The following is a 26,768-nucleotide window of genomic DNA, read 5'->3' on the forward strand; positions in this document are numbered from 1 at the left end:
CTATGTTCATAGCAGCCCTATTTATAATAGCCAGAAGCTGGAAAGAACCCAGATGTCCCTCAATAGAGGAATGGATACAGAAATTATGGTACATTTACACAATGGAGTACTACTCAGCTATTAAAAAGAATGAATTTATGAAATTCCTAGCCAAATGGATGGACCTGGAGGGCATCATCTTGAGTGAAGTAACACAATCACAAAAGAACTCACACAATATGTATTCATTGATAAGTGGATATTAGCCCAAAACTTAGGATACCCAAGATATAAGATACAATTTGATAAACGCATGAAACTCAAGAAGAATGAAGACCAAAGTGTGGACACTGTGCACCTTCTTAGAATTGGGAACAAAACACCCAGGGAAGGAGTTACAGAGACAAAGTTCGTAGCTGTGATGAAAGGATGGACCATTTAGAGACTGCTGTATCCAGGGATCCATCCCATAATCAGCTTCTAAACGCTGACACCATTGCATACACTAGCAAGATTTTGCTGAAAGGACCCAAATATAGCTGTCTCTTGTGAGACGATGCCGGGGCCTAGCAAACACAGGAGTGGATGTTCACAGTCAGCTATTGGATGTATCACAGGGCTCCCAATGGAGAAGCTAGAGAAAGTACCCAAGGAGCTAAAGGGATCTGCAACCCTATTGTTGGAACAACATGATGTACTAACCAGAACCCCGGAGCTCTTGTCTCTAGCTGCATATGTATCGAAAGATGGCCTAGTCGGCCATCAATGGAAAGAGAGGCCCATTGGACTTGCAAACTTTATATGCCCCAATATAGGGGAATGCCAGGGCCAAAAGAATGGGAATGGGTGGGTAGGGAAGTGGGGGGCGCTATGGGGGACTTTTGGGATAGCATTGGAAATGTAATTGAGGAAAATATGTAATAAAAATATTAAAAATCAAAAAAAAATAAATAAACACTCTTTGGTCACCAAAAAAAAAAAAAAAAAAAAAAAACCATGGAGCCAGCCAAAGCTTAGTCCGATGCAGTTCTCATAAGAAAAGGTTGCTACAGGAATGAAATAATTCACCCATGGTGAGCACAGTGAGCTCCCACCCCAGTTACAGGACTCAGTGCAGTTATCAGGATTCATCACAGGAATCAGGAGACATGAACTCTGAGCTTCCAGCCAATGAGGGCTCAGATGGGGCACTAGGGCCTGGCTATTCCTGCCCAACACGGGACTCCTGCAAACATGCCGACAGCAGCCTTTGCCATGTGTGCCCTACCAGCCTGACCAGCCTTTCCCAAAACTGTACAATCTTTCCTTTCCCATCTCTTCTTCCCTCAGAGCTGGCTCATAATCTGGGGCCCTCCACAGACCCTTTCCTGAGACAATTGTGGGCCAAGTCATTATCTTCCATCTAGTGTATTTTTACCAGTGTCCTGGGCCATATTTCAGTCTTGGAGAGGGAATGATGGTCCTGGCCGTAAGGGACAGGCATAATTAATAACTCCTTGCATCAGCCTGCATCCTTTGGGCATGATTGTGAGAGTACATGGACCACCCCTCAGTGACAGGTCCCACGGCTGCCACAGAGAACCTCTTGTGATGACAGCTGTAAACTCCACTCTCCTGAGGCACTAACCCACTCCACAGGCATCTCCCTTCTTATCCCATCCTACCCTACCATCTTTCCAAAAGGACTTGCAATAGCCCAGAATATAAAAGACTGGCTGTAAAATCAGGATTCCAAGAATGTAAGGTGTTATCACTGTAATACACATGAACTGATAAAACCATTTTGTTTTCCCTACAGCAAAAGCCTGTACTAGCAACAACCTTCATGACAACCTGGACCCAGTATCCCCAGAGGAACCTCAGGCCTTACCACCCTGAACCACTGCACTCAAGCACAGTAGCTTGTCCTAGTGCCACGATGTGCTGGGAGAATGCCAACTCCTCGCCCCCAAACTGGGGGACTTCCATATTAGCTTGGAAATGCAGGGGCCCCCCAGTAACCCTTCATCTCAGGGAGAGAGAATATGAGGGTTCCGAGGAGCCTTTTAAAGGAAGCCTTGGGTGAAAGTCTTTATTAGACAGACCCTTTCCTGAGACAATTGTGGGCCAAGTCATTATCTTCCATCTAGTGTATTTTTACCAGTGTCCTGGGCCATATTTCAGTCTTGGAGAGGGAATGATGGTCCTGGCCGTAAGGGACAGGCATAATTAATAACTCCTTGCATCAGCCTGCATCCTTTGGGCATGATTGTGAGAGTACATGGACCACCCCTCAGTGACAGGTCCTACGGCTGCCACAGAGAACCTCTTGTGATGACAGCTGTAAACTCCACTCTCCTGAGATCTAAGAGGACATTCCAATTTGGTGACCACAGACTTCACAGAGGAGCTATCAGCAGTATAATGGCTTGTGATCGAGGTGTTATTGATGCTTTGCTTAGCACAGTAGAGAAATGACAGTAATTAGATGTTTCATAAAACTGCTTTGGAGGCAATGCTGCTTAAAGAACAGCAGGGTTGGCTCAAAGAACCCAGCAATAAATCACAAAGAAGCCTGCAGCTGATTTTCCATCAGAAAGCACTTTTTACATCAAAATATGAAAGGACAATCAGCTTGGATCTGGTGATGTACACAGAGTCCATGGGTATGCTGCTACTTTAGCGTGCTCAGGGTTCAAGGGCTGCCTTAGTTAGGGTTTCGTTGCTGTGAAGAGACACCATGACCAAGGCAACTCTTAGGAAATAAAGCATTTAGCTGGGGCTGGCTTACAGTCTCAGAGGTTCAGTCCATTGTCATCATGGCTGGAAGCATGACAGTGTATAGAGAGACATGGTGTTAGGGAAGGAGCATTCTACATCTTGATCTGCAAGCAGCATAAAGAGACTATGTGCCATACTGGGAGTATTTTGAGCATATATGACTTCAAAGCCCACCTCCAGTGACACACGTCCTTCGACAAGGTCACACCTCCTAATAATGCCACACCCTATGGGCCAAACATCCAAACCCATGAGTCTATGAGGTCCATACCTATTCAAAGGACCACACTCCACTCCCTGGCCCCCACAGGCTTGTAGCCATATCACAATACAGAACACATTAAGTCCAACTTCAAATTTTCCCAGTCTATCACAGTCTCAAAAATATTTAAAAGTCCAGAGGCCAAGTCTGTTCTGAGATTCATACCATCCTTGTTCCAAATACAGGGAAGGGAACATAGTGAGGAAAGACTAGACCAAATCAAGACTGAAAGCCAGCTGGGCAAACTCCAAACTCTGCGTCTCCTGCCTGATGTCATAAGTCTCTTTACATCTTCCACACGTTTCAGCCTTGTTTACTTCAACACACTTCCTTCTCTTAGGCTGGCTCTACTTCCTGTTAGCAGCTTTCCTTGGTAGTATCCCACAGCTTTGGCATCTCTAACCTCTTAGGGTCTCCAAGGTAATCCAGGTTTCACCTTCAGAGTCTCACACATTGACCTTTCTAGGCCTCCATGCAGGGAGATGCCTATCATACACCTGACCTCAGCAAGTTTTTTTAGTTGCAGAGGGAGATTCTATAACCCTGTTCTTTTATTCTTGACCCTAAAGCCAGAACCACATGGCTGAAGCTACCAAGTTCTGTACTTGCTGGGGCTGTAACATGGCCCCTTTGTTCAAATCCATCTTTATCAGCTTTCTGTCTTTGATGGTTTCTCTTGCTGCCTAAGTTTGTCTGCTCTGGAACTTGCTCTGTAGACTAGGCTGGTCTTAAACTCAAAGATTCTCCTGCCTCTGTCTCTAGAGTGCTGGTATTAAAGGGATATACCACCATGCCTGGACCTAAGCTTTTCTTTAATTCATTTTCACTAATTGGAAGTTTAGCTGGGTGGGGTCTTGCCCGGAAGTCACCACTCCCTTTATTTCATCTAACATCTGGCTTTTCTTTAATCTGTTTATCTCCTTGAACACAGGGATTTAACTCCATTCTTCCTGGTGCCCCTTATCATTATATACCTTTATAAGCATGACAAGTAATGACAACAGGACATAGCCCACACTAGGCTGGTTTTGAAATCTCCTCTGCAAATGTAATTAATCTAAAACTCTTCAATTTAGCCTCAAGCATATTTTTCCCCCTTTGGACAAAAAGCATCCACATTCTTCACCAAAATATCACAAGAAGGGTCTCTAGGCAGCACATAAAATTCCTGTCCTCTGAAACCTCTTAACCCTGATCCCTGCCATTCAAATCACCCCGAGCACCACGTCTTCCATGCTTCTTCTAGCATGGCCCATTAAGCAGGGCTGAAAGCATTCCACTGGTTTCTTAACACAAAGTCCCAAAGTCTAAATCCTTTAAACAAAAACATGGTCAGGCCTATCATAGAATACCCCAGGTCCAAGTACCAACTTCTGTCTTAGTTAGAGTTTATCCTGTGAAGAGACACTATGACCAAGGCAACTTTTTTTATTAGATATTTTCTTTATTTACATTTCAAATGTTATCCCCTTTCCTAGTTTCCCCTCCGAAAACCCCCTATCCCCTCTCCCCTCCCCCTGTTCACCAACCCACCCACTCCCGCTTCCTGGCCCTGGCATTCCCCTATACTGAGGCATAGAACCTTCACAGGACCAAGGGCCTCTCCTTCCACTGATGACCAACTAGGCCATCCTCTGCTACATATGCAGATAAAGCCATTAGTCCTACCATGTGTTTTCTTTGGTTGGTGGTTTAGTCCCAGGGAGCTCTGGGGGTACTGATTTGTTCATATTGTTGTTCCTCCTATAGGGCTGTAAACCCCTTCAGCTCTTTGGGTACTTTCTCTATCTCCTTCTTTTTCCAAGGCAACTCTTATAAAGGAAAACATTTAATTGGGGCTGGCTTACAGTTCAGAGGTTCAGTCCATTACCATCATGGCGGGAAGCATGGCAGTGTCAGGCACACGTGGTGCTGGAGAAGGAACCAAGAGTTCTACATCTTGATGTGCAGGTAGCAGAAGGAGACTGTGTGCCTCATTGAGCATAGTTTGAACATAGGAGACCTCAAAGCTCAACTCCACAGTGACACACATCCTCCAACAATTCCATACTTCCTCTAACAAGGCTATACCTCTAATAGTGCCAATTCCTATGGCTAAGCATTCAAACCTATGAATTTATGGGGGTCATACCTATTCAAACCATTACAAGGGAAAAGCCAGCAAGCAAAGAGGCAACTCCAGAGATGGCTGCAAGCTTCACATACTTCACAAAGTGAAGAGTGACTGGGGTACCAGCACTGAGCTCTGAAGTACAATTTGTGTACTTCTCATACAAGATCCCTGCAGAATGGGAAGATGCCCATCACAGCCTTACCCACCATCCCTGAAGAAAAAGAAACTGTAGCGAACTAATACTAGATTAAAATGCAGCTGTGATTATCTGTCTCTACCACAGATTACAATAGTGTAACCCCCCACTTCCATCTCTGTCATACCATGTTGTTCTACCTTCCAGAGCAGGAATAGGCTGTGACCACTCTGACTCTGGGTCACAGCTCTAATATCTCTGGATCTGTGTCACTGTAGGTGAGCTATTTTTCTCTTAGAGACCCAGTTTCATTGCCTGATTAAAACCATGTGAGTCTCAGGGATAGAACATCTTGACACAACAGACTTAAAATCAATCACAATTGGTCCCATAACACGTGGAGTATACACAGCCCAGAGAGCAGTCATTTATATTTATCGTCTGTATTGAGAAAGAATTTTTAAAAATATTGCAACCATGACATTTTATTTTAATATTGAAGACTTTAGGCAGTACATTAAAATAAACAAGGTAACTAGGTAATTTTCATAATAATGGCTAAGTTAGTATGTATTTAAGTGTGCAATTATGATCTGAAGTGCTTTAAACTGATGACTTCATTTGCTCTTATGTGACTAGGAACCATTTTTCTCTCGTTTTATGGGTTAGGACATTGGAAGACACTCAAGCTTAGAAATTTGGACAAAGTAACAGCGCCCCATGTAAGTGGCAAGGCCTGGACTCATTTACAGGCGACCCGACTTCCTGAGATGCGTTAGAGTAACAACTGGTCAGAGGCAAGAGTTCTGGGGTTGCCAAAGCTCTATTTCTTCACTCAGGTGATATTTGCAACAGATTTTAATCATATGTACCTCTGATTTGGCCCTGTTTTGTTTAAAACTATTTAAAATTATACTATTAGTAAATCAAAGTTTGCCACATGATGATCCAAGCAAAGACTGGGTACACATTTTTTTATGTCATGTTTTCCCACCACAGGCATAGAGTGAGGGTAATGCAGTATTATGGCAATATTTGTTTCAACTGTTTGTAGTGGTGTTCAAGAAACAAACAGAAATCCTATTTTTGACTTGTAGTACTAGGTACTCTTTTCCCGGGGCCCCTTGGGGAGGAAGGGGAATGAGCATAAGGAATCTTGATATTGTGGCATTTGGGACCCCACCGCTCTTTTGTCCTGCGTTTTTGCTGATTTCCCTTGGCCCCTCTCCTCCTGTATAAGTCATTTACGTTCTCCTATGTTTTCTCTTTCCCTTAGCTTTTTCCTTTGCTTGATGCTAATATTTTCAAGCTATTTGCCTATTTTTTATTTTGTATGCGTGAGTTTTTGCCTCCATGCATATCTGTGCACTGCATGTACGACTAGTCCTAACAGAAGCCAGAAAAAAGCATCAGATTCATTAGCATTGGTATACAGCTGGTGTGACAGAGACAGATGTCAGGTGCCATTTTGGTACTGGGAACCACACCCAGGTCCTCTGGAAGGACAGTGAGCACTCTTAACCGCTAAGCTACTTCTCCAGTCTTAGCTGGGTCTACACTTACATGTACCTGGAAGCATTTCCCTTCCTCTCCTGGTCTACAGAACATGGGAGACATTTCTTATGGTTTTTATTTAATATTATGATGAATTTCTTAGTGTTTATTAAGAATGGCTCAGTGCCTGGCTTTGGGTGTTCCCAGCACTTAGGAGGTCAGTCAGAAAGTTGAAAGTTCAATGCCAGCCTGAGCTACACAGTGAGAAACTCTTTCAATAAAAACAGTTGAATTGCTTGCATTCAACTTTATTTCCACGCCAAAAGTCAAAAGAAAAAGGTACAAGCCAGGGCTGTTTCCTAGCTTACTAGATCTACACTAGCTCAGCCTTTCTAATTAAGAAGTTCTACTACTAGAGCATGTATGCAGAGAGATCCAGTACTGCATGTGATGAAGGCTCCTCAGAGGCTGCAAAAAGCTATAAAGAACATTTCCCAATTTCAGAATTCCAATTTTAACTCCAGAATGAAATCAATCTTTATACATCTGTACTTGCATTAAAATTTTAAAACAGACCAAAAATCTGATTACAGGCACGAAAGTGATGAAAAAAAAAAATCCACTGTGCCTGTGAGAGAGATACCTGCAGCACTTCCTGGGTGTACAGAGACCCTCCTCAGTGGGCAGGCTGCTCTCCTGCACCAACTAGCCTAGCCCTTCCCCTCTTAAAAGGGTCCTGATCAGAGTCTGATAATTCTATGGGGCCCTGCCTGCCTCTGCCTCTCAAAAGCAAAGACTCTTGCACATGGAGCCACCCTAGTGGTCCTGAGCAACCTGACACCAACTCCAGGTTCAAGACTTCTACTCTTAGCCTGAGTCCAGAGTCTATTCAGCACCGCGGACAGCTACATCTCTTCTGGCCAGAGCAGGAGGGGCTGTACCTGTTGGTTTGTTCTGTACACAGATGGGGATTCCTCCTCTTTCGTGTCTCCCCCTGCTTCTGAGAATATCATTTCTTCCTCCTGCTCCTCGCTGTCTTCAGAACAGGAATCAAAGACATCAGAATAATATTGTTCAGCAACGAGTGGGTCTTCTGGGATCTCTGAAATAGAAAATAAGCAACAATCTCAGTCATGCAAGTTATTACAGGGTGAGCTAGGACCCTTGCATAGCCTCAGAGAATGGCACTGGAAAAGCTTCCTTGGAGTACATTGCTGAGTCTTAGCTTCCTGAAGCTGTCTGCTGGATATAGTTATCACTCAGCGAAATTAAACCAGCAGAAAGAGGGACACTAATCTTTGAAGTTAGAAGAACAAAACCACGAGACAAGAGTAAATGATCTCCTTTGGAGCTTTTACATGAGTCCTTATTAAAAACAAAGGGAGTCAGGAGAAAAATAAAGATGAGAAACCAGATCAGCGCCCTGTTATGTAACTCACAAAAGTTTGTAGCTGAGATAGTGGGAAGGAGATTGTGTTAATATTCTTCATTTAAAGAAGTTTCCTTTTTAAAAAATGTCAGTAATGAAATAAAAAAGGAATCATGGATAGGATATATAACAATGACATTTGGCCAAACTGGGAAGACAGCACAATTCTTTTCTTTTCTTTTTTTTTTTAATTTTTAATATTTTTTTATTACGTATTTTCCTCAGTTACATTTCCAATGCTATCCCAAAAGTCCCCCATACACCCCCCCCCACTTCCCTACCCACCCATTCCCATTCTTTTGGCCCTGGCATTCCCCTGTATTGGGGCATATAAAGTTTGCAAGTCCAATGGGCCTCTCTTTCCAGTGATGGCCGACTAGGCCATCTTTCGATACATATGCAGCAAGAGACAAGAGCTCCGGGGTTCTGGTTAGTACATCATGTTGTTCCAACAATAGGGTTGCAGATCCCTTTAACTCCTTGGGTACTTTCTCTAGCTTCTCCATTGGGAGCCCTGTGATACATCCAATAGCTGACTGTGCTCATCCACTTCTGTGTTTGCTAGGCCCTGGCATAGTCTCACAAGAGACCGCTATATCTGGGTCCTTTCAGCAAAATTTTGCTAGTGTATGCAATGGTGTCAGCGTTTGGAAGCTGATTATGGGATGGATCCCTGGATATGGCAGTCTCTAGATGGTCCATCCTTTCATCACAGCTCCAAACTTTGTCTCTGTAACTCCTTCCATGGGTGTTTTGTTCCCAATTCTAAGAATGGGCACAGTGTCCACACTTTGGTCTTCATTCTTCTTGAGTTTCATGCGTTTAGCAAATTGTATCTTGTATCTTGGGTATCCTAAGTTTGGGCTAATATCCACTTATCAGTGAATACATATTGTGTGAGTTCCTTTGTGATTGTGTTACCTCACTCAAGATGATGCCCTCCAGGTCCATCCATTTGGCTAGGAATTTCATAAATTCATTCTTTTTAATAGCTGAGTAGTACTCCATTGTGTAAATGTACCATAATTTCTGTATCCATTCCTCTGTTGAGGGGCATCTGGGTTCTTTCCAGCTTGCAATACCTCTCCTGGGCATATATCCAGAAGATGTCCCAACCGGTAAGAAGGACACATGCTCCACTATGTTCATAGCAGCCTTATTTATAATAGCCAGAAGCTGGAAAGAACACAATTCTTTTCTAACAGGTTATGGACTTAGGCTTTTCAAATGGAGTTTGCTCTGGTGGGCTATATTCACACCCTCACAGAGCATTTATTTAAAAGCAAAAAGAAAAGGGAAGATTATCTGTGTAAACTGGAAGCTGGTACCAGTTACCGAAGTGACTTGGCATAGTATCTCTACAGACTGAAACAGACTTGGTACACATAACAATATCAACAAAGAAAGGCCAAGGGTGGGCTATGGGGGCACAGCATTGGACACTCTAATTTACTAATGGGGAGTGGCAATAGAGAGATACCTTTGGCTGGGAGAGGAAGAAATTACATAATGGTATTATACTGCAGCCAGATTAGGCTTTGCAGCATTTTGACTTATAAACAGAATTTTGTTCTTATTTGCAACACAGGGTGCTATATTTTAACCCATTGCTACTTTGTTCTCTCTGGTGGGGAAATGTGTCATATAGGGTCAGAAAAATCACAGTTTGACTCACCCTCTGCCTGCTTCTATATCAAACTCTGGGCATGGTGCTTACATTTACAGAGCTGTTTCCCTTAGTAAAACGAATACAAGGGAACTCTAGTCATGTGACTTGCATACCCCATAATAAGCTGCTTATGAAAACATCTATCTGTATACACAGAAATGTCACAGAACTTCCACTCAGTTTGCATAGATGTAAAAAAAATGGGCTTTCCCCCTCTCCCCTCTCCTCTTCTCTCTCTCTTCTTCCTCTTCTCTCTCTCTCTCTCTCTCCTCTCTCTCTCTAAGAATTGCCTGTTCTCTCACTGGCTCCTCTACTTCCCCTCCTGCTGTCTCTCTGCCTCTTTTTACAGCCATTCACTCACTCACTTTCTCATTTCTTCTCCCTTCTGCTCACCTCCTTTTCATCTCCCCTTCCCCTTGTTTGCTTCCAGACTTGAGTGTGACACAGTATGGCAGATTTACATCACTGCCCAGTTTGCAGGAGTGTGTTTAGACTTGTGTACACACTTCAAATCTTTAGGAATAAAACAAAAATTTCAGGAGTAAAGACTTATCCACTAAAACTACGAGTGACACTTTAGTATTCACCATTCTAGTCAATGTTTCAAAGTGATGTTCGAAACTCACAAAAAAGTGACTTTTCTATCTGTGGCTTGAAACACAATGGTAGAATGCTGGCTTCTGCATCCAAAATATCTGCATGTCCATCAAGACTAACAGTGGCTCTGCAACATTGGGTACCAATTCAACTTTGTACATGCTGATTTTCTCATCTATAAGCTACAGATGATTATCTGCCTCTGGGGTGACTGTGAGCAGTCAAGAGAAACAAGGTATTATGCACCATGTTTTGGTATTTTACTCAATGAACATCAGCTGCTATAATACCCAACATCAGGAAGGAATACAGCAGACATTCATAGTTACATACCAAATGTGAAATGTTCTTTATTTTAAATATAATCAGTCTGTATAGGTTTTCAGAACTGACTCAAAGGCACACTGCGGAATGATGTCCCATTGGTTTCCTTTGTGCTGGCCTCCGCAGGGACACTCGGGCACTTTATTCTCTCCCATCATTATTCTGGTCCACAAGGACCTCTAAGTTCTCATCAAACAGCTCAGGAGGACATGGGAGTAAAACTGTAGGCTTCATAGGTTATAAGGTCTTTATTGTGGTTATTGACTGCTTTGAAGGTAAAGAATACTCAATGAAGTGTGTGTGTTTCTGTGTAGCTGGCCAGGTCATGCCTGTACAACTCAGACATTTTTCTCTTGCAAACAATGCCATTTCCTTCCTCCCATAACAGGCTGTGTACAAAGAGCTTTAGTATCTTACCCTCTTGAACCTAAGATCTTCTAAGAAGGAAGAGTGATCAAGGGTCAGGATTTGTGCTACCCATATCTGACTCATGAGACAGACTGGGATGGCTCCATCTGCAGTGTCTCTTGAGCACACTGCACTACCTTGGTGCTGCTGAGAAGTGGAATTGTTTTCAAACAGGAAAATCAAAACAAATGTAAGCCTAATTCAAGTGTGTTTGTCAAGCTGCATGTTTTTCTGTAGTGAGCCCAATTTGAAGCCTTGTTCGGCTAAGGCTCATTTCTCCTGTCATTGAGGGAAAACCAGACTGTGATAAATAGCTTTAATTTCCTCACACCCTGAAGTCAGGCTCATAACAGACACATTCCAGATTTCTCCTGTGCTGGGTGGGCAGTGACAGAGCATACTTATGAAGCAATCCAATAATGGCTGTCCGAGCTTGGACACCAGTGTTACAAATCCATACTTGAGGGGAAGAGAAGTTATTTTCTAAGCCACAGAAAGGGTGGCCTTTGTCAGATACTTCAGTCAAGACCCAAACAAATCCCTTCTAAGATGACAGAGTACTAGGGTTACCTACAGGACTTGTTAATTGGTACATAGTGCTAGGTTCCAACCCCCCAAAATGCTGATTTTGTACTTCTGGGTACCACATGAGTGTGTGTGTGTGTGTGTGTGTGTGTGTGTGTGTGTGTGTGTGTGTGTGTGTAATTTCCAAGGCCCAAAGCAGGTGCTGGATACCTTGGAGCTGGAGCTATGCTTGGTTTTGAACCATACAACTTGGGTTCTAGGAACTGAACTTGGGTACTCTGCAAGATCAACAAGTACTCTTAATCACTGTCCCATTCCTCCAGCCCCACAATTTTCATTTCTATAAAGTTCCAAGCTGATATGGATGCTGCTGGCCCAGGAGCCATACCTGATAACAACTACTCAAGTAAAAGTGTCTTAGGACATCCAGAATCACTTTAATAAGGGACATGTGATCCTATCCTAGCCCTGTATATGCTAAAGCAAACTGTTAGGAGAGACCACCTACTTTAGAGGAGCTGGAACTGTGCTCGCTGTGCCTCAATTGCTTCTGCTCTCTATGGCGCTATAAACAATGAGGCAGTGTCTACTTCATGAACAGGAATATGGACGTGAATGGTGAGCAGCCTCAGTTATGCACAGCATTGTGTGATGTTAAAGGCACGCTCACAACTATTATTCCATTGATGGTTGTATCAAGTCTTCAAGTTAGATCTGGATGATCTAACTTGATGATGTGACCATTGCTCAGATAAGGGAAGTGAAAGCTAAAACCAGAGAAAGGTCACAGAGACACACACATGCACCATGACCATGAAGCTAGAAAGTAAACAACCTGAACCCTAGCTTCTGGGTTAGTGCCACTTTACAGTGAATAAGGAACGTTTATCTTTGCTGCTAAAATCTCCTAACTGTCCCCACAGAGGCTTTGAAAGACACTGGACAATGAGGTGTGGGGCTCTGGCTTGAAAGAAAACCTGAGTCTTCGTTATGCCAGGAGGTTGTCTCACAGGAGCTGAGAACAGTGAGTGCCAGAGCCTCATCCGGACTGGGTCAGCTTTGCAGGTGCATGAGAGCCAGCTACTCATCCAGTTACAACAGCCCTCCCTCCAGCACTTCCAATCCAGTGGGCCTGGGTAAGGTACGAACTTCTGCATTTGCAATGATGCTGCCAACGCAGAGCTATAAGACTATCACACTGGGCACTGGGGGAGAAACGGACATCGTGGTGATATGTTAGATAAAAGCCTCCGTTGTTTCATGTATTGTTAGATCAGCTCTCGGATCAGTAATCAGATATACAGTATAGAACTTTTCTTAAAGAGCTGGTTCTCCTGTATGTTGTTTCAGACTAAATCAGGGAATAAATGTCGCGTGCGCGCGCGCGTGCGTGTGTGTGTGTGTGTGTGTGTGTGTGTGTGTGTGTGTGTGTGTGTGTTGGGCTCCGTTGTCTTTCCCAATCGCTCCCTGCTTCCTTTCTGAGATGGAATCTTTTGCTGAACCTGGCTGGAGTTGACTGATTTAGCTGATCTAGCTCCAGCTAGCTTGTCTCGAGGATCTGTCTGGGGACTCTGAGATCACAGGCAGACACATTATGCCTGCTTGGCTTTTATGTGGGTGCTGAAGATCCCAACTCCAATCGTCACACTGCAGAGCAAACACTCGGCCCTCTGAGCCATCTCATTAGCCCAAGCACAGAGATTCAGAAGGGTAATCTCCACCAGTCCATCTGTCATCATCCCAAGGGATTCCGACCCCTGGTCTGCCCTGTGCAAAGAACAGCAGCACCTTGGATCTCAACAGAAATACAAGTTCTAAGCCCATCGCCAGCCCCGACCTATTTAATTAGTTCAATGTGTTCTGAGGGTGGGGCTCAATGGTATAATACTTACGTACCTCGTGCAGGTCTCTTGGTTCAATACCATAAAACATAATGTGTTTCAACAACCCCTCCAGGTGAGTCTCTGATGCACACTACTAATCCAGTACAAAACTGTCACTTAATGTCTGTTCAAGTTAAAATAATTTCCCTCCTAACCTATGAGCCCAGGGGGGCAGAATACATGCTCGTCTTGATCACAATAACACCTCCATGTTAGCTCAAGGAAGAGACTCACAATTTTTGGAATAAAAGAATCCTAAGATCTCTAAAAGGTATGGGCTTATGAACTCCATCGTAGCATCCCATTCAAAGGCTCTCAGAAGCTTCGCTGGAGGGTGAGGGAGGAGGAAGGTGCTATTGGAGCCCCACCCCACTCCATCTTTTCTCTTGCATGCTCTAAGTTTACCTGTCAGATGTTGTAGTTTGGATATTAAATGTCCCTCAGAGGTCCAGGTGTTGGAGGCTTGGTTCCAACCCATAACTTAATAGAAAGGAATTTTTAGTCTACAGATTCTGTTGACACGTCTCAGGTCACTGAAGGCTTGTTTCCCAAGGATACAGTTGTTCCATGGTCTCTTCCTTTCTCTTTCAAGTTCTTGCTGTAGGGTGAATAGCCCTGTCGCGTGTTCCCAATATGATGTGCTGACTCACCATGGATCCCAAACCACAATGGAAACAACTGGCCACAGGCTGAACTTTCCCAAATTGTGAGACAAAATAAAAAGTAAAGTCCTTGTGAGTTGACCATTCCAAGTGCTGATGACAACAGTATGGAAGTTTGAATAGTAATGGCCAACACAGGCTCAAATATTTAAATGTGTATTTAAATAAGGGAGAGGTGCTACTTGACAAAGATTAGGAGATTTGGCTTTGTTGGGGTGGGTGTGGCCTTGTTAGAGGAAGTGCTGAGGTTTTAGATGCTCAAGCCAGGCCCAGAGTCTTGTTCCTCCTGCTGCCTGATGATCTGGATGCAGAACCCAGCTCCATCCCCAGCACCGTTCCTGCCTGTGTTATTCCATGCCTTCTGCCATGACGAATGGACTCAAATTCTGGAACTGTGAACCAGCCCCAGTTCAATATTGTCCTTTATGAGAGTTGCCACGGTCATGGTGTCTCTTCACAGCAACAGATCACTGAGACAGACAGAGAGCAGGAGAGCACATTTTCATACTAAACTTTATAGCCCCATCCTGCAGACCCGTCAAGTTCAAGGCCTCAGCCAAAGTTACCCTAGAGTGCGGTGCAACTCCTTAGCAGACGTGGATTTTCTAGGTGCTTCTGCTGGCTGCCGGGGGCAGTCCTCTAGCTGACATATGGGCTGAATCATTATCAGTATATAAAGGCACTGACAGACAGAACAGCTAGAGACAAACACTCCCCAGAGAGAGAGATAGCCTGTCTGATAGACTCCATCATAGCTAATATGTTTCCTAAACCCTCACCCTTCATTCCCTCCATTGCCAGTGGGGCACTCGATGTCCCACCCGTGGATAGCACACAACTTCACCCACACAACCTGAAGAAAAAGGCTCCAAAACTTTGCTGACTGAGAAAGGGTATTTTATCAATTTCTAAACTTTAAGCTAATGTTGGTTTATTGTTTGTTTTCAGTTTTTGTAAGCCATCTGTCCCCTGCTGTGAACCAGGAGATGGTTCATCTGGGCTGTTTGGTGAATCACCCCAGGGCCTGAGACTATTCTCTGGGTGTCCCAGTTCCTGAAGGCGGCCATTAGAATTACTCATCAAGTTCAGAAGCCATGGAGAATAAAGGGTCCCCTGCAATAAAGGCAGCCGTCATTTCTTCTCTTGGTGAGCCTGCCTTTTACTGACACTGTGGGTCCATTGTGGAAGTCCCAGAGAGGCAGTTATTCCACACAACAAATGGCTGCTGCCTCTGTATTTCATTACAAAGAGCCCTTTTCTGGGCCCGTGGGAAGGGATTGCAATTTTCAATCACTGTAACATTTAGTGGGACCGGTGCTTGCGGCTGCACGTTTGCTAAGGGACAATTTAGACTGATGTACAGTCCAGCGGAGGATGTGGGGGCCTCCAGGGACATGAGCACACTCATAGGCTGAGGAACAAATGCACAGTCCATATAGTTTTTAACAGCCAGCTCTGCAGAGCTCCTGTCTCACACCTCCATAGTCTTCCACAGTGGACTGCAAATCTTGCTGAAACACCAAGTCCTTCAGTGAGCCCTCACTGCCAACAGAACTCAGCACAGAAATCTCACTATGGCCTTTCTGTCTGCTTTCCGGGGCTGGCCCCCAATAAAGGATTTGATAGCTTTCCTTTACAGACACAGTCAAAAGGGCCTTTGTTTGGATGACCCCCTGGTCTAGGCAGAGACAGGTGTGTGTGTTTGTGTGTGTGCGTGCGCGTGAGTGTGCATGTGTATGTGTGCTGGAGGGGGTATGCCCTACCATTGAGCTTCATCCCTAGTCCTGGTTTATTTTTCTAGCTCCTGGCAGACAACTTGACTTTGTAATCTGAACTCTGTGTTTTTCTCTGCCCTTGTCTCCTGCGTTCCAAATTCATTTCTTTAGTGTGCTACTCCTTCTAGAATTTTTCTATCAGAATTGTAGCCGCCAGCCAACACGGCTACTTAAATTACAATTATTAAAATTAAACGACAAATTCAGTCACATCAGCTACATTCCATGAGCTCAGTGGTCACATAACAGGGTTTGAGGATCTTGCCATGCTATAGAATGTCTGTTCTCTCCCGCTCCCCCTGCTGGTCCACAGCCCATAGTTTCAGCCCTGGGATGTGTTTGCTTCACCTCTCTCACCCTCTGCTCCTACCCACCCAGCACAACATCCACCTTCATCACCAGTTCCCACCCCTGCAGAGGAATAGAAAACCCCAGGCCCCACACTAGACTTAGAGGGAGGGAGATGTGACTCCATCCCATGCCAGCCCTGGGCCAGAGCCACACTGAAGAACTTTCCTCACGGAACCCACATGCCTATGAGATGGCTTCCCTTTGCCAAGTACGTACACGGAGATCTTTGGGTTCAGTCCCAGCCTCTACCTCAGGGAAAAGTGCCCCAATGGGCCACCCAAGTCCCACTGGAAGCCACCTGCCGCATGGCATAACAATGATCATGTGTGTCTTGTCAAACAATCAGCAACTGCACACTGAACTGAACATCAAATAGAGACGATGCGTTTCCAGTGTTGGGGGTGGGCACTGCTAACAGCTGCTTGGTTTTATCTCTCTTCCATTCTTTCCTCACTGGGTGCTATAACGAGCTATAGGTGAGCTCCCTGACCTTTTCTAAAATAAACCCTCAAAACTAGGGCTAAAATTAACTGTGCTGATTAGCTTAGCCTACAGCATCACACATGAGACTGTGAAAAGAAGAGATTTTCTTAGCCAGAATGCATATTCATGACCCTTTCAGTATAGAGGGCTAAATTAAGTACAGTACAGTACCTTTTATATATATATAGGACATCAGGTTCTACCATTTTATCCAAAGGGACATCTCTATATTTAATTGAGATCCCTAAAGGCCCTCCATTCCCCCTGTACACAGGAAGATCCAGGAAGAGGAAAGGGAGCGGGAAGGGAAGGGAGGGAGGAAGAGAGGGAAAGTGGGGAGATGAGAGGAAATGGGCCTCCCTTAAGCTCTAGAGTCTGTGATTTTTATCTTATGTGCCAAACTGATTCTCCCTTAGGCAAAACTAGAACATTTCTCTGAACATTTTTTTTCTTTTTTCTTTGCAGAGCAAAAACCAAAACAACTGGGCAAAATTTGTCTTTTCTCCACCAGACTCAGAAAAAGGAACAAGGGATGGGATATCCACTCTCTGAGGGGCAATATAGGAGATTGCTCAGTGGCCCTGAGAGTTGGCCCAATGGCTATATGGCATTTGCTGACACATGACACTCTACTTTGTAGACTTTAAGCAACTGGGTTAAGTTCCCTGGGCCTTAGATATCTCATCTATAGCATGGGGCTCAGAAGTCTACCACCTGGAGTGTGGAGGAGCTGATCAAAGGCTCTCCTGTGCTTTTGGGAGCAATGACTCATGGCTGGAGGAATGGGAGGATGGGCATTGCAGTCACTCTGGGCTTTTATAGCAGAACTGTAGAGTATGAAGCTTAAATACAGAACTAATTGTCACAGTTCTGAAGCCTAGGGAGTCTAAGATTAAGGTGCTGGCAGACTGCTATCTGGTAAGGGTTCTTGTTATTTGTAGACGGCCTTCTCCTCTTATCTTCTCATATGACCGGGAGCCAGGAGACAGAAGACGGGCAATTTTGAGTCTTTGTCTACAAAGATGCTAATATTATCATGAGGGCTAGTCTCATGCCTTATCCATCTCCTAAAGTCGTACTGGAGAATGGAAACTATGAAAGTATGCATCTCATTTCACACAGTATGCAAATGTCCCCTGAGACCATTGGCAACATTTGGATTCATGCATCTTTAACATGTCTGGGGTGACAGAGATGTTGCTGACCCAAACAACCACTTTGTTGGTAGTGAACAAAATAAAACATGACTTTCTACTCCTGGCCAATGAATATTTGTCTAGAAATAGTGCTATATCTAACACTTGCACGAAGTCTAATACTCTGCATTGCTACAGAATAAGGTGTCTGCTTCCCCCTCTCATTTCACGATGGATGAAATAAGAGCTTCTTTCACTAACAGCTTCTTTCATATACATGAAGTATGTTTGGCAACTTGCTGATTGACATAGAGAGAGCCCCCTTTGATGAAACTCCATCCCATTTCCTGGAAAACTTGTCTCCCACTGGCAGCTCCTCTGCTAACTCAGCAGTTGGAGGCAGAAAGAAGCTACCAGATGAGGCTTGCTGGTGTAGGACATTCTCCATTCACCCATATGAACGCTCGGCACACACGATGAGCAGGGATCACAGTGGAATACACGGGGAGCCTGCTGCCCAGAGTGTGTGGGCAGGGTGCTCTGGAAAGTTCTCATCACGCACATCAGTTAAGGCACACAGCTCAGAACTTCCTGTCATAAAGCTGGCGTTTGCCTCTGCATAGCTTGGTGAAATGTTGATGGGTTCATAGGGACCAAGAGAGAGAAAATCTTTCATGGCTATGAAATCTGGAAACAGTTGCCTTCTCATATTCTCAGAGAATAAATAGGAATACATATAAATTACACATTTTATAAATCAATGAGAGAAGAGGAGAGGAGGAGCGAGGGAGAAGACAGACTCGGGGTGTGTGAGTTAAGATAGAGTTTCAGGATTGCCTCATATTGTCACAGTTATGGCAGCTGACAAGTTCCAAAATCCACAGAATAGACCATAGGGCGGGCAGGGAGCAAGCAGCAGGCTGGAGACTCTGGGAAGGGTTAGTACTGCACTCTTAAGTGCATTGGAAGCCTGGGCCTGAAGTCTCTCTTTGATTGGGTAGGACTCAGTCACTTCGTGCTTTACTCAAATCTACTCATTTAAAAAATCATCGAATAAACACATTAATAGCAACAGATAGACCTGACTACTACTAGGCTTGCCAGCTGAACCTGTAACAAACCATCCCAGGATCTACTGGAGAGTTCTCCTCAGCTTGCTTTCTGACCTAGAGAATGGGGTTGTCAGAGAACTCAGGCCACCGTCTCAGGCAGGATGCAGACGTTAGGTTACTTTCAGTACTGAGGAGCGCCTTGGAACTTACTGATCACATGGAAGTAGGGGTGTTTATTCCATTCTTAGCAAGCCTCTAACTAATGTCAGGACCAGTCTCCTGCCTCAAAAGGCTTTTTCTGGACGTGTTGGTGGTGTCCTGCCTACAACCCTCAGGCAGATTTCTCGACTGCATCTGTTTGCAGGAAATTCTTGTCACCTTCACCCAGCCTGGAGTTTTCAAGCCTCACTGGGGAGCATGTTCAGGTTGAGATTCAATGTCTACCATGGGAAGGACAGGTAAACAGGCTGCCCTACAGGTGGCTGGAGCCCCGTTTTTGGCAGCAGTATGTCTTATGTCATACCATTGGCACAAAAGCTTGGTAACCAAAATCACTTTTTGGAGGGGCTGGAGAGATGGCTCAGTGGGTAAGGAGGACCTGGATTCAGTCTTCAGCACCCACATGGTAGCCACAAACATCTGTTACTTCAGTTGCAAGGGGTCAGGTGCCCTCCTCTGGTATCTGTGGGCTCCATGCCCACAGATGACACACGGACATGCATGCAGGAAAAACATCCATATCCATAAAGATAAAACTTAAAATTAACTTTAAAAATTACTTTTTCATTGGTGACTGAGGCAACAATAGGTATCCCAGGGCAAACAGCACACCAGTAAAAACCAATAAAGACAAAACAAGAATCTCTAAGAGCCTCCCTCCAGCAGACCTCTTACAATAGCTGGAAATCACTTCCAGTTTTGGAAAGGCTACCTGCCGTGGATGAGGCTCTCAAGACAATGTCTGTGAGGTGATTTTTAGGAGGGTTCCTTATCTGAAAGGCCCAGTGCAGTCCTACAAACCTAAGCTCATGGATCTCTAAAGACAATAGCAGGGAACGGAGGAGGTGTTCACAGAGAGCCTCTGTGGGCTAGGGACAAGGGAATGACTTTTGTTGGGTTTTGGTTTTGCTTTTGTTTTTACAGGCATTTGCCTCTCTCCTCGAGCACTGGCGAAGCGGCTCTGGTGGCCCAAGAATGTTCTCCTACCACAGAGCCAATGCTAGGAGGCCGAAGATAGGGAAATGGTCAGGATCCAATAGGGACTAGTGGTCGGGCTGCCGTACCAGGGGGAAGTTTCCCTGCATTTATTTGACTCCCATTCATCTTTGTTGGGTTGTTCCCATCCCTCCAACTTCTCGGCCCTGCCACTGTTGCTACACACCTTCGCTGAGCACTGGGCGGAGCACAATGCATCTTGTGCCTCGTCCATCGCAGGTAGCTTTTCCTCCACTCTCAATGTGCCTCCGCTTCTGTTCCAGAACTACATCTCCATCTGCTTCTTGCTCTTGGCTCTCAGACCAGCTCTCTCCTTTGCTTCTCCTTTACACACTAATCTGCCAGTGGCTTTTAACCCAGGCCAAGTTCCAAGCTCAAGTGGGCTCGGATCACTTCCACCAAGCCCACCCCGCCCAAAGCCTCTGTGAGCCTGGCACAGCATATGTCCACCACCCCTCCTCCTGGCTTTCCCTCTTATCCTGATTTTTTTTTTTTTTTTACATATTGACACTATTTGCTCAGCCATGAATCTTAGATCATGCTTAGCTGATGAATCTCCCCCAAGCAATGAATGCCCACAACTGAAAAGAAAATATGTTGACATCCTAGACTCTGAGCCCGCCCCACTAGTATTCTAGCCCACACTCCCTTGGAGTGCTTGTGCAACAAACTGTATGCAACAAACAACAGGAAAGCCCAGGGCATGCCTACTAGTATGCATCAAATTCTCTCTGTAAACAGTGATGCTAAGTCATTCCACTAGAAAATTAGATTTTTCCTCATTAAGAAGTAAGGGGAAATAGATACAGTGTGCATTTATACACTAACAGTGCTAAAGGGTTTTATTTCAGTGAAGGTCGAAGTCAAGTTTCAAAAGGGGTAAGGAGAACATTTTAAAGTAAATTTCTTTCCTCATTGACATTTTCCAGATGTTCAGGACACAAAAACAACAGGCAGACAAATGGCTAAGGCTGTGGTCAGAAAAATCGCAGCCTGCAGGTCAATTCTGTACTTCTGCACTGCACCCCACATCTGAGGAAATCAGCCACAGTGGTGTTAGCTACTGCTGCATTTCTCTCTCTCTCACCCCCCCGAAGGGCAACAGAGGTAGCATGTCACAAAGCCCCAATATTTCTTCTCACTACTTAAAGAAACCTGCAAAATCCTCATACAACAAAATAGCTCCTGGTGCTGAGTCCCTACTTTACGGAAACCATGGTGCTGGGAACAGCCTTTTGTTTGAAGCTCTGGCTGTTTCCAGATCATCCATCCACAGTAGAATTGGATGCATTCCAGCATTTTGTCAGCCACGGTTCTCTCCCAAAACGTTACCCAACTGAGGTAAACATTTTACAAGGCTGACCAGCTCATCACAACTTCTATAGTTTAGAAAGCCAGGATGCTGCAGGTCTAAAGCCAAATTATATTGAGCCATCTAAGCCATCTAAGTATTTATTGCCTGTCCCTATGTGTAACCTAATATCCTTGGAACTACTAGGTAAATCCTTTCAGAATATACAAACATCCTTTAGCATCTACCAACGCCAAGGCTAAGCGTGTCACCAGACGACTTCTGAGCCCTATAGCAGAAGTCCCCTGCACTGCTCTAACTCGCCTGGTGTCTCTGTTACAGTACTTTAAAATGCCCTGACTTTTACCTTCCTTTGTCCTGTTCCCATTAAAAGCTTCATGAAATTGTTTCCATGTTGGAACATGGTATGTGGGATAACTTAAGAGCTCGGTTCTCAGGCTCTCGTCAATTCATATTCTAGCTCCAGAATAACCACTTCTTGCTTTGAGGTGATCAATATGTTTCCGTATCGAGAACTTCGTGGCCAGTGACATTCAGACTTCTCACTGTGAAGCAGAGGCCTTTCCACCTGAGAAAAGCCGAACTCACTCTGGATCCAAAGAACAAACTCAAGGAGAGAAAAAAACACACTTGCAGTATCTGGTGTCAGCAAGGTGAGACTCGTTCAGATACGTCCCATCAACAGACGCTCCGAGAGGCTGTGCATGGACATGGGACAAAATCCTATGACCTGTGACCAGGTGACCAGTCTTCCTCTACTGGTTCACAAGGACATAAGAGAGCTTTCTCTTCACCTAGGGCTGTGAGTAGGAAAAGGCAAAGCTCCGATGGTGAACTTTACTTAAAATCTATTTTATTCCCCTTTTGTCTACTCCTTACTGTAGGATTTCATAAAGAATTAACCTTAAATTGTTCTGGAGCAGTTATATGGGATGCCAAGCACAGCGTCTGTGGACGCACAGGCGCACATCTGCAAGGTGGTACAGGCATGCTGCTCTTGGTGGGGCTGCAGCCCGAAGGAAGCTTCACAAGGGGGTTTCATTGATTTTAGCACAGCAGTGAACATACAGAGACTAAGATGGACCAGTTCAGTATCATTTGATGACCACCATCACGTACGCGGTCTGTAGGTGGCAGAGGACCGTGTGTGTGGAGGATACGTTGCTACAACAGATCTGGACCCTTGGTCTGATGAACTCTTCTCCCAGCTAAATGCATACTCCGCGCTCTCATTAAATCACCACTGACGTGATAACCCCTGAGCTAAGCAAGAAAATGCTTGCAGAAGTAATATTCATGACAAGGAGCATGCAAATGAGCCCCTGATCCAGAAGTGATGCCCACATCCTGGGATCTCATGTCTCTTTCCTTGTTTCAACCTTGCTTCTCATCCTAGAAATAAGCACGATTTTAGCTTCCATGCCATTTACTCCTTTGCTTTACTTCATCCTTCCAAGCCATGTCTGACTCCTAGAAGGCAGCCTGACTTGCTTGCTTTGTAAGGCTACCAACAAGGCATCAGACCTTAGGGAGTTTGAGACTTTGCTTCCCTTAATTATATTTGTCATAGGGCTGAAGAGCATCCACTTCATTGCAACCAGGTACCTTGTCTGGCCATATTACTTTTGGGTTGCTGTGACAAAGTCTGCCACAAATAAGCTTACTGAAGAAAGGTTGACTTTTCTCATGTTTTCAGAGGTTTCAGTCCCTCATGATGGGGCAGGCATGGTAGACAAAGTAGACTAGGTCATAGAGTCTATGAGGCAGAAAGGAAACATCTCTTTTCTTGCAGGCTTGCACATGTTTTTTCTTTTATTCCATCTTGACTTCCAGCCTCCGAGGTGATGCTAGCAACTTCAGTATGGTTCTCTCTTCCCTTAATCTTCTACAGAAACACCCACCCAGCCATAGTCAGAGGTGGGTCTTACTAACCTTGTAGATTCTCCTTAGTCCAACTATACAGATGATCAAGTCTGGCCATCGCAAGTCCATCCCTTGTCAACCTGACACCCAACTGCATCTCCTAACATTAGGAATATATGGAAGCCATAATATCTGGTCCCTGACCTCCAAAGACTCTTGTTGCTTCATACTATAAGATATTTACAGCCCATTCTCAAGAGTGCCTGTGCTCTTCACAGCTCTGATGATTCTGGAAGTACAAGTTTGTAATCTCCTTTGACACTTGAACAGCCTCTTAGATGTGAGGAACCGTCTAAGTAAAAATGAAGTTAATACAGAGTACACAATTACACAGAGTAAAATGCCCCCATTCCAAAGAATGGGAATGTGTGATTTAAAAAAGGGGGGGCAGGGATGGGACCAAAGCAAGGTAGAAACCACACAGGGGAAACACTGAACCCTGTAGCTCCATGCCCAGAACTATGGGGACATAGTGATGTGATGTGAGCTCCCAAGAGCCTAGATGTCCTTGTCTTTGCTGCCTACAGCTCCTGTGACCTGCTCCTTGGGCTGGCTATGTTCACTGCTTACAGCGTCCTTTGGCAGACATCCCGTATCATCTCTGTCTCCACCCATTTGGGTATCCGCTGCAGCTCTGGCTTCACCATCACATACAGCCTTTCAGACACTGCTGCCTGCCATGATTCTGGCACACATTCCTTGGCCGGTGGAAACCTCCATGATCTCGTATGTTTTGCATTCTGTGTTCCTAATAACCAGCCTCATGGGGACAACACTAGTGGTCTCCTGCCAGCTTGAGCCATTGCCAAGCAATCTTAGACCACAGCCATGTTGGCTCCTGAGAGCCTGGTTGGATGAGCCTGGAGTAACAGATCCCAGAGAAACAGATTTAAAGCAGTCCTGTGCAGGCAAGGTACCTTGGGGAGTCTCTCCTCTCAAGGAAAATGTCTCCCAGATAAGTTTGCTCTTGTGTATTCTTGAGCCTGCAGTTGGTGGAATCTGACCAATTTCTGACTAAACTGATGCAAAGGATTTGGCTTCTTTTTAATGGCTTTAATCTCTCCAGCAGCTGTACCTTCTTCAGTGTCAGTTTTAAGTGTGTTCCTTCTCTGGCAAAATGTCCCAGTTTTTAAATGTTCTGCTCTGCTCTTTGCTCCAAATGCTCACTGTAAACCTGGCTACAAGCGTCTTGTAATACCCATACGGTGGCTTAAATAGGAGCTGCCTTGAATTCTCCTCTACCAGATGAACCAGTCCATCACTTTAAAATCTAGCTTCCTACAGTCGTGGGGCTTGGATAAAAATAAGCAAACTATTTACCAGAAAGTAGTGTGCATGGCCCCAAGCCTCAACCCCCAGCAGAAGCCTTGCTTCTGTCTGCCCATGGGCACGCTCTTCTTGCCTGCTTCCCCACCCCATGGGCATGCTGTTCCTGCCTGCTTTCCCACCCCATTCTGGCTCAGTCAGTAAGCTCTGCTTACAGCATTCCGAGGCTCTTCTGGTACACATCTCCAAACTCTTCCAAATCCCTGCCACAAATAAGTACCAAAAGTCTATGAACCTTCTTATCGGGGATAATCAGATCAGTGACCCATGTTCCTAGGATCAACTTTCTGCAATAGCTTTTCCATCAAGGTGACAAAACAAAAACAAAAACAAAAAACAAACAAAAAAAAACGTATGAGGAAGAATTTATTTATGTGGGGGCTTATTGTTTCTAAGCTTTCAGTCATGGCAGTTTGGCAAGGGAGGGAGGGAGGGAGGGAAAGAGGGGAACAAGGAGAGAGAGAGCAAAAGAAGAAAGAGGGAGTGAAGGAGAGAAAGGAAAGGGATAAAAGGGAGAAAGGGATGGAGGGGAAGAGAAGTAGGAAGGGAGGGAGAGGGAGAAAGAGACAGAGAGACAAAGACAGAGAGGGGGTGGGGGACAATATGCCTATGCTCCATCAGGCCCTTTCCTTTCCCCTATTATTGCATATGGGCCCCACATGTATAGGATGGTACTATATACATTAAGGGAGGTTCACCTCCCCTTAATCATTAGTTAAAATCCCCTGGAAATGTCCTGACATACCTAGATATGTGCTCCTCAATCCAATGAGTTAGCAGTTGAGATTAACCAACGACAATTCTAAGATTTGAATTTATGTCATTAACAAGCACTCACATTGCTTCTGGGGCCATCACAGCATTCTGTGTGTGATTTCCCAGTGCACTCCTGCACATGTGCTTCCAAGGAATCGATTCTGGGGCTAAACCGTGGGGCTATGCTACAGAATGCCAGGGGCTGGTTCACAAGACCTCACACCAGTTTATACGCGTGCCAGCAAAGCAAGCATTTGTTCTACAGTTCTGCAGCCCCGGAGACAGTTGGTGCTCTCTGGCTTGTGGGTTTTAGCTCAGTCTTAGTGATTCTATCCCCATGTCTCCTGTGATTTTAATTTCAGCTCCTTGGTCCATTCCCTGTGGATTAAAGGTTGGAGGTCTCTTTCCACACAGTGGAGATGCTACTGTGCTTTGCCACTGTCAGGTGAGCAGTAGGTTTGGCTCTCCTTGGCAAATCATCTCTTCTTCTTCTCTCTGGGCTCCTTTAAGAACACAGACATCTTTGATCTTTGTCTGAAGTTCACTGTGATTATCAATTTGTAGCCTGCTTTCTGTAGCTTGCTTGCTTGCTTGGTCTTTCTTTCCTTCTTTCCTCCCTCCATCTCTCCCTCCCTTCCTTTTCTTTCTGTATTTTCCTGCAGGCATTTCTGTGTCTCTTGCATTTGTTTAATGTTTTACATCATCAATTCTAGACATTTTTATCTTTTACTTTGTGAAACATTGTTTCTTGTTGAGACTCCATCAATCATTCAGATTTCACTACATCCTTCACGCGTCTTGCCCTTTCGTTTATAACCCATGCTGCATTGTCTCTTCATATTCTCAGCTCCCTTCTTTCTGCTCCCACTATATTAGGCTGCTATTAACCCCATCTGCGAGTTGTAAATTTTGGTGCACTCTGCTTTCATGTCTATATGCTTTATTGTTCTGATATGTGATATTTTAACAGTCTTTTGCTTTCTAAAAGTGCATTCCAGTGTTTGCTTGTTGAGAGCTTTTGGTGCCGCTTCTAGGAATTTGGCATTTGTCACTGGGTTAGAACAAGGAAGTAGGCTCAGATAAGAATATCAGAAACAGTGACCATGGGGCTTTGTTTACTGCTTTGCTTGATTGCTGTCTTCTGTGATCTCCTTGTTTACTACTTGGCTTGATTACCCTGTCTGTGGTCTAAGAGCTG

At 44.7% G+C, this 26,768-nt stretch overlaps 1 protein-coding gene across 3 annotated transcripts in view; it reads right to left on the reverse strand.

Moving 5' to 3' along the window:
• Positions 1-26,768, reverse strand: part of Nek11 (NIMA related kinase 11) — a 259,470-nt gene that overhangs the window by 94,576 nt on the left and 138,126 nt on the right. For all 3 annotated transcript variants that reach the window (XM_021171349.3, XM_021171347.3, XM_021171348.3), the window contains one exon: positions 7,686-7,846. In XM_021171349.3, coding sequence (XP_021027008.1) covers positions 7,686-7,846 — 161 coding nt within the window. The remainder of the gene's footprint in view (positions 1-7,685; positions 7,847-26,768) is intronic.

The sequence above is a fragment of the Mus caroli genome, unplaced genomic scaffold (assembly GCF_978045245.1).
Source record: "Mus caroli unplaced genomic scaffold, Mus_caroli_1 scaffold_11, whole genome shotgun sequence".
In the NCBI taxonomy this organism is placed as follows: domain Eukaryota; kingdom Metazoa; phylum Chordata; class Mammalia; order Rodentia; family Muridae; genus Mus; species Mus caroli.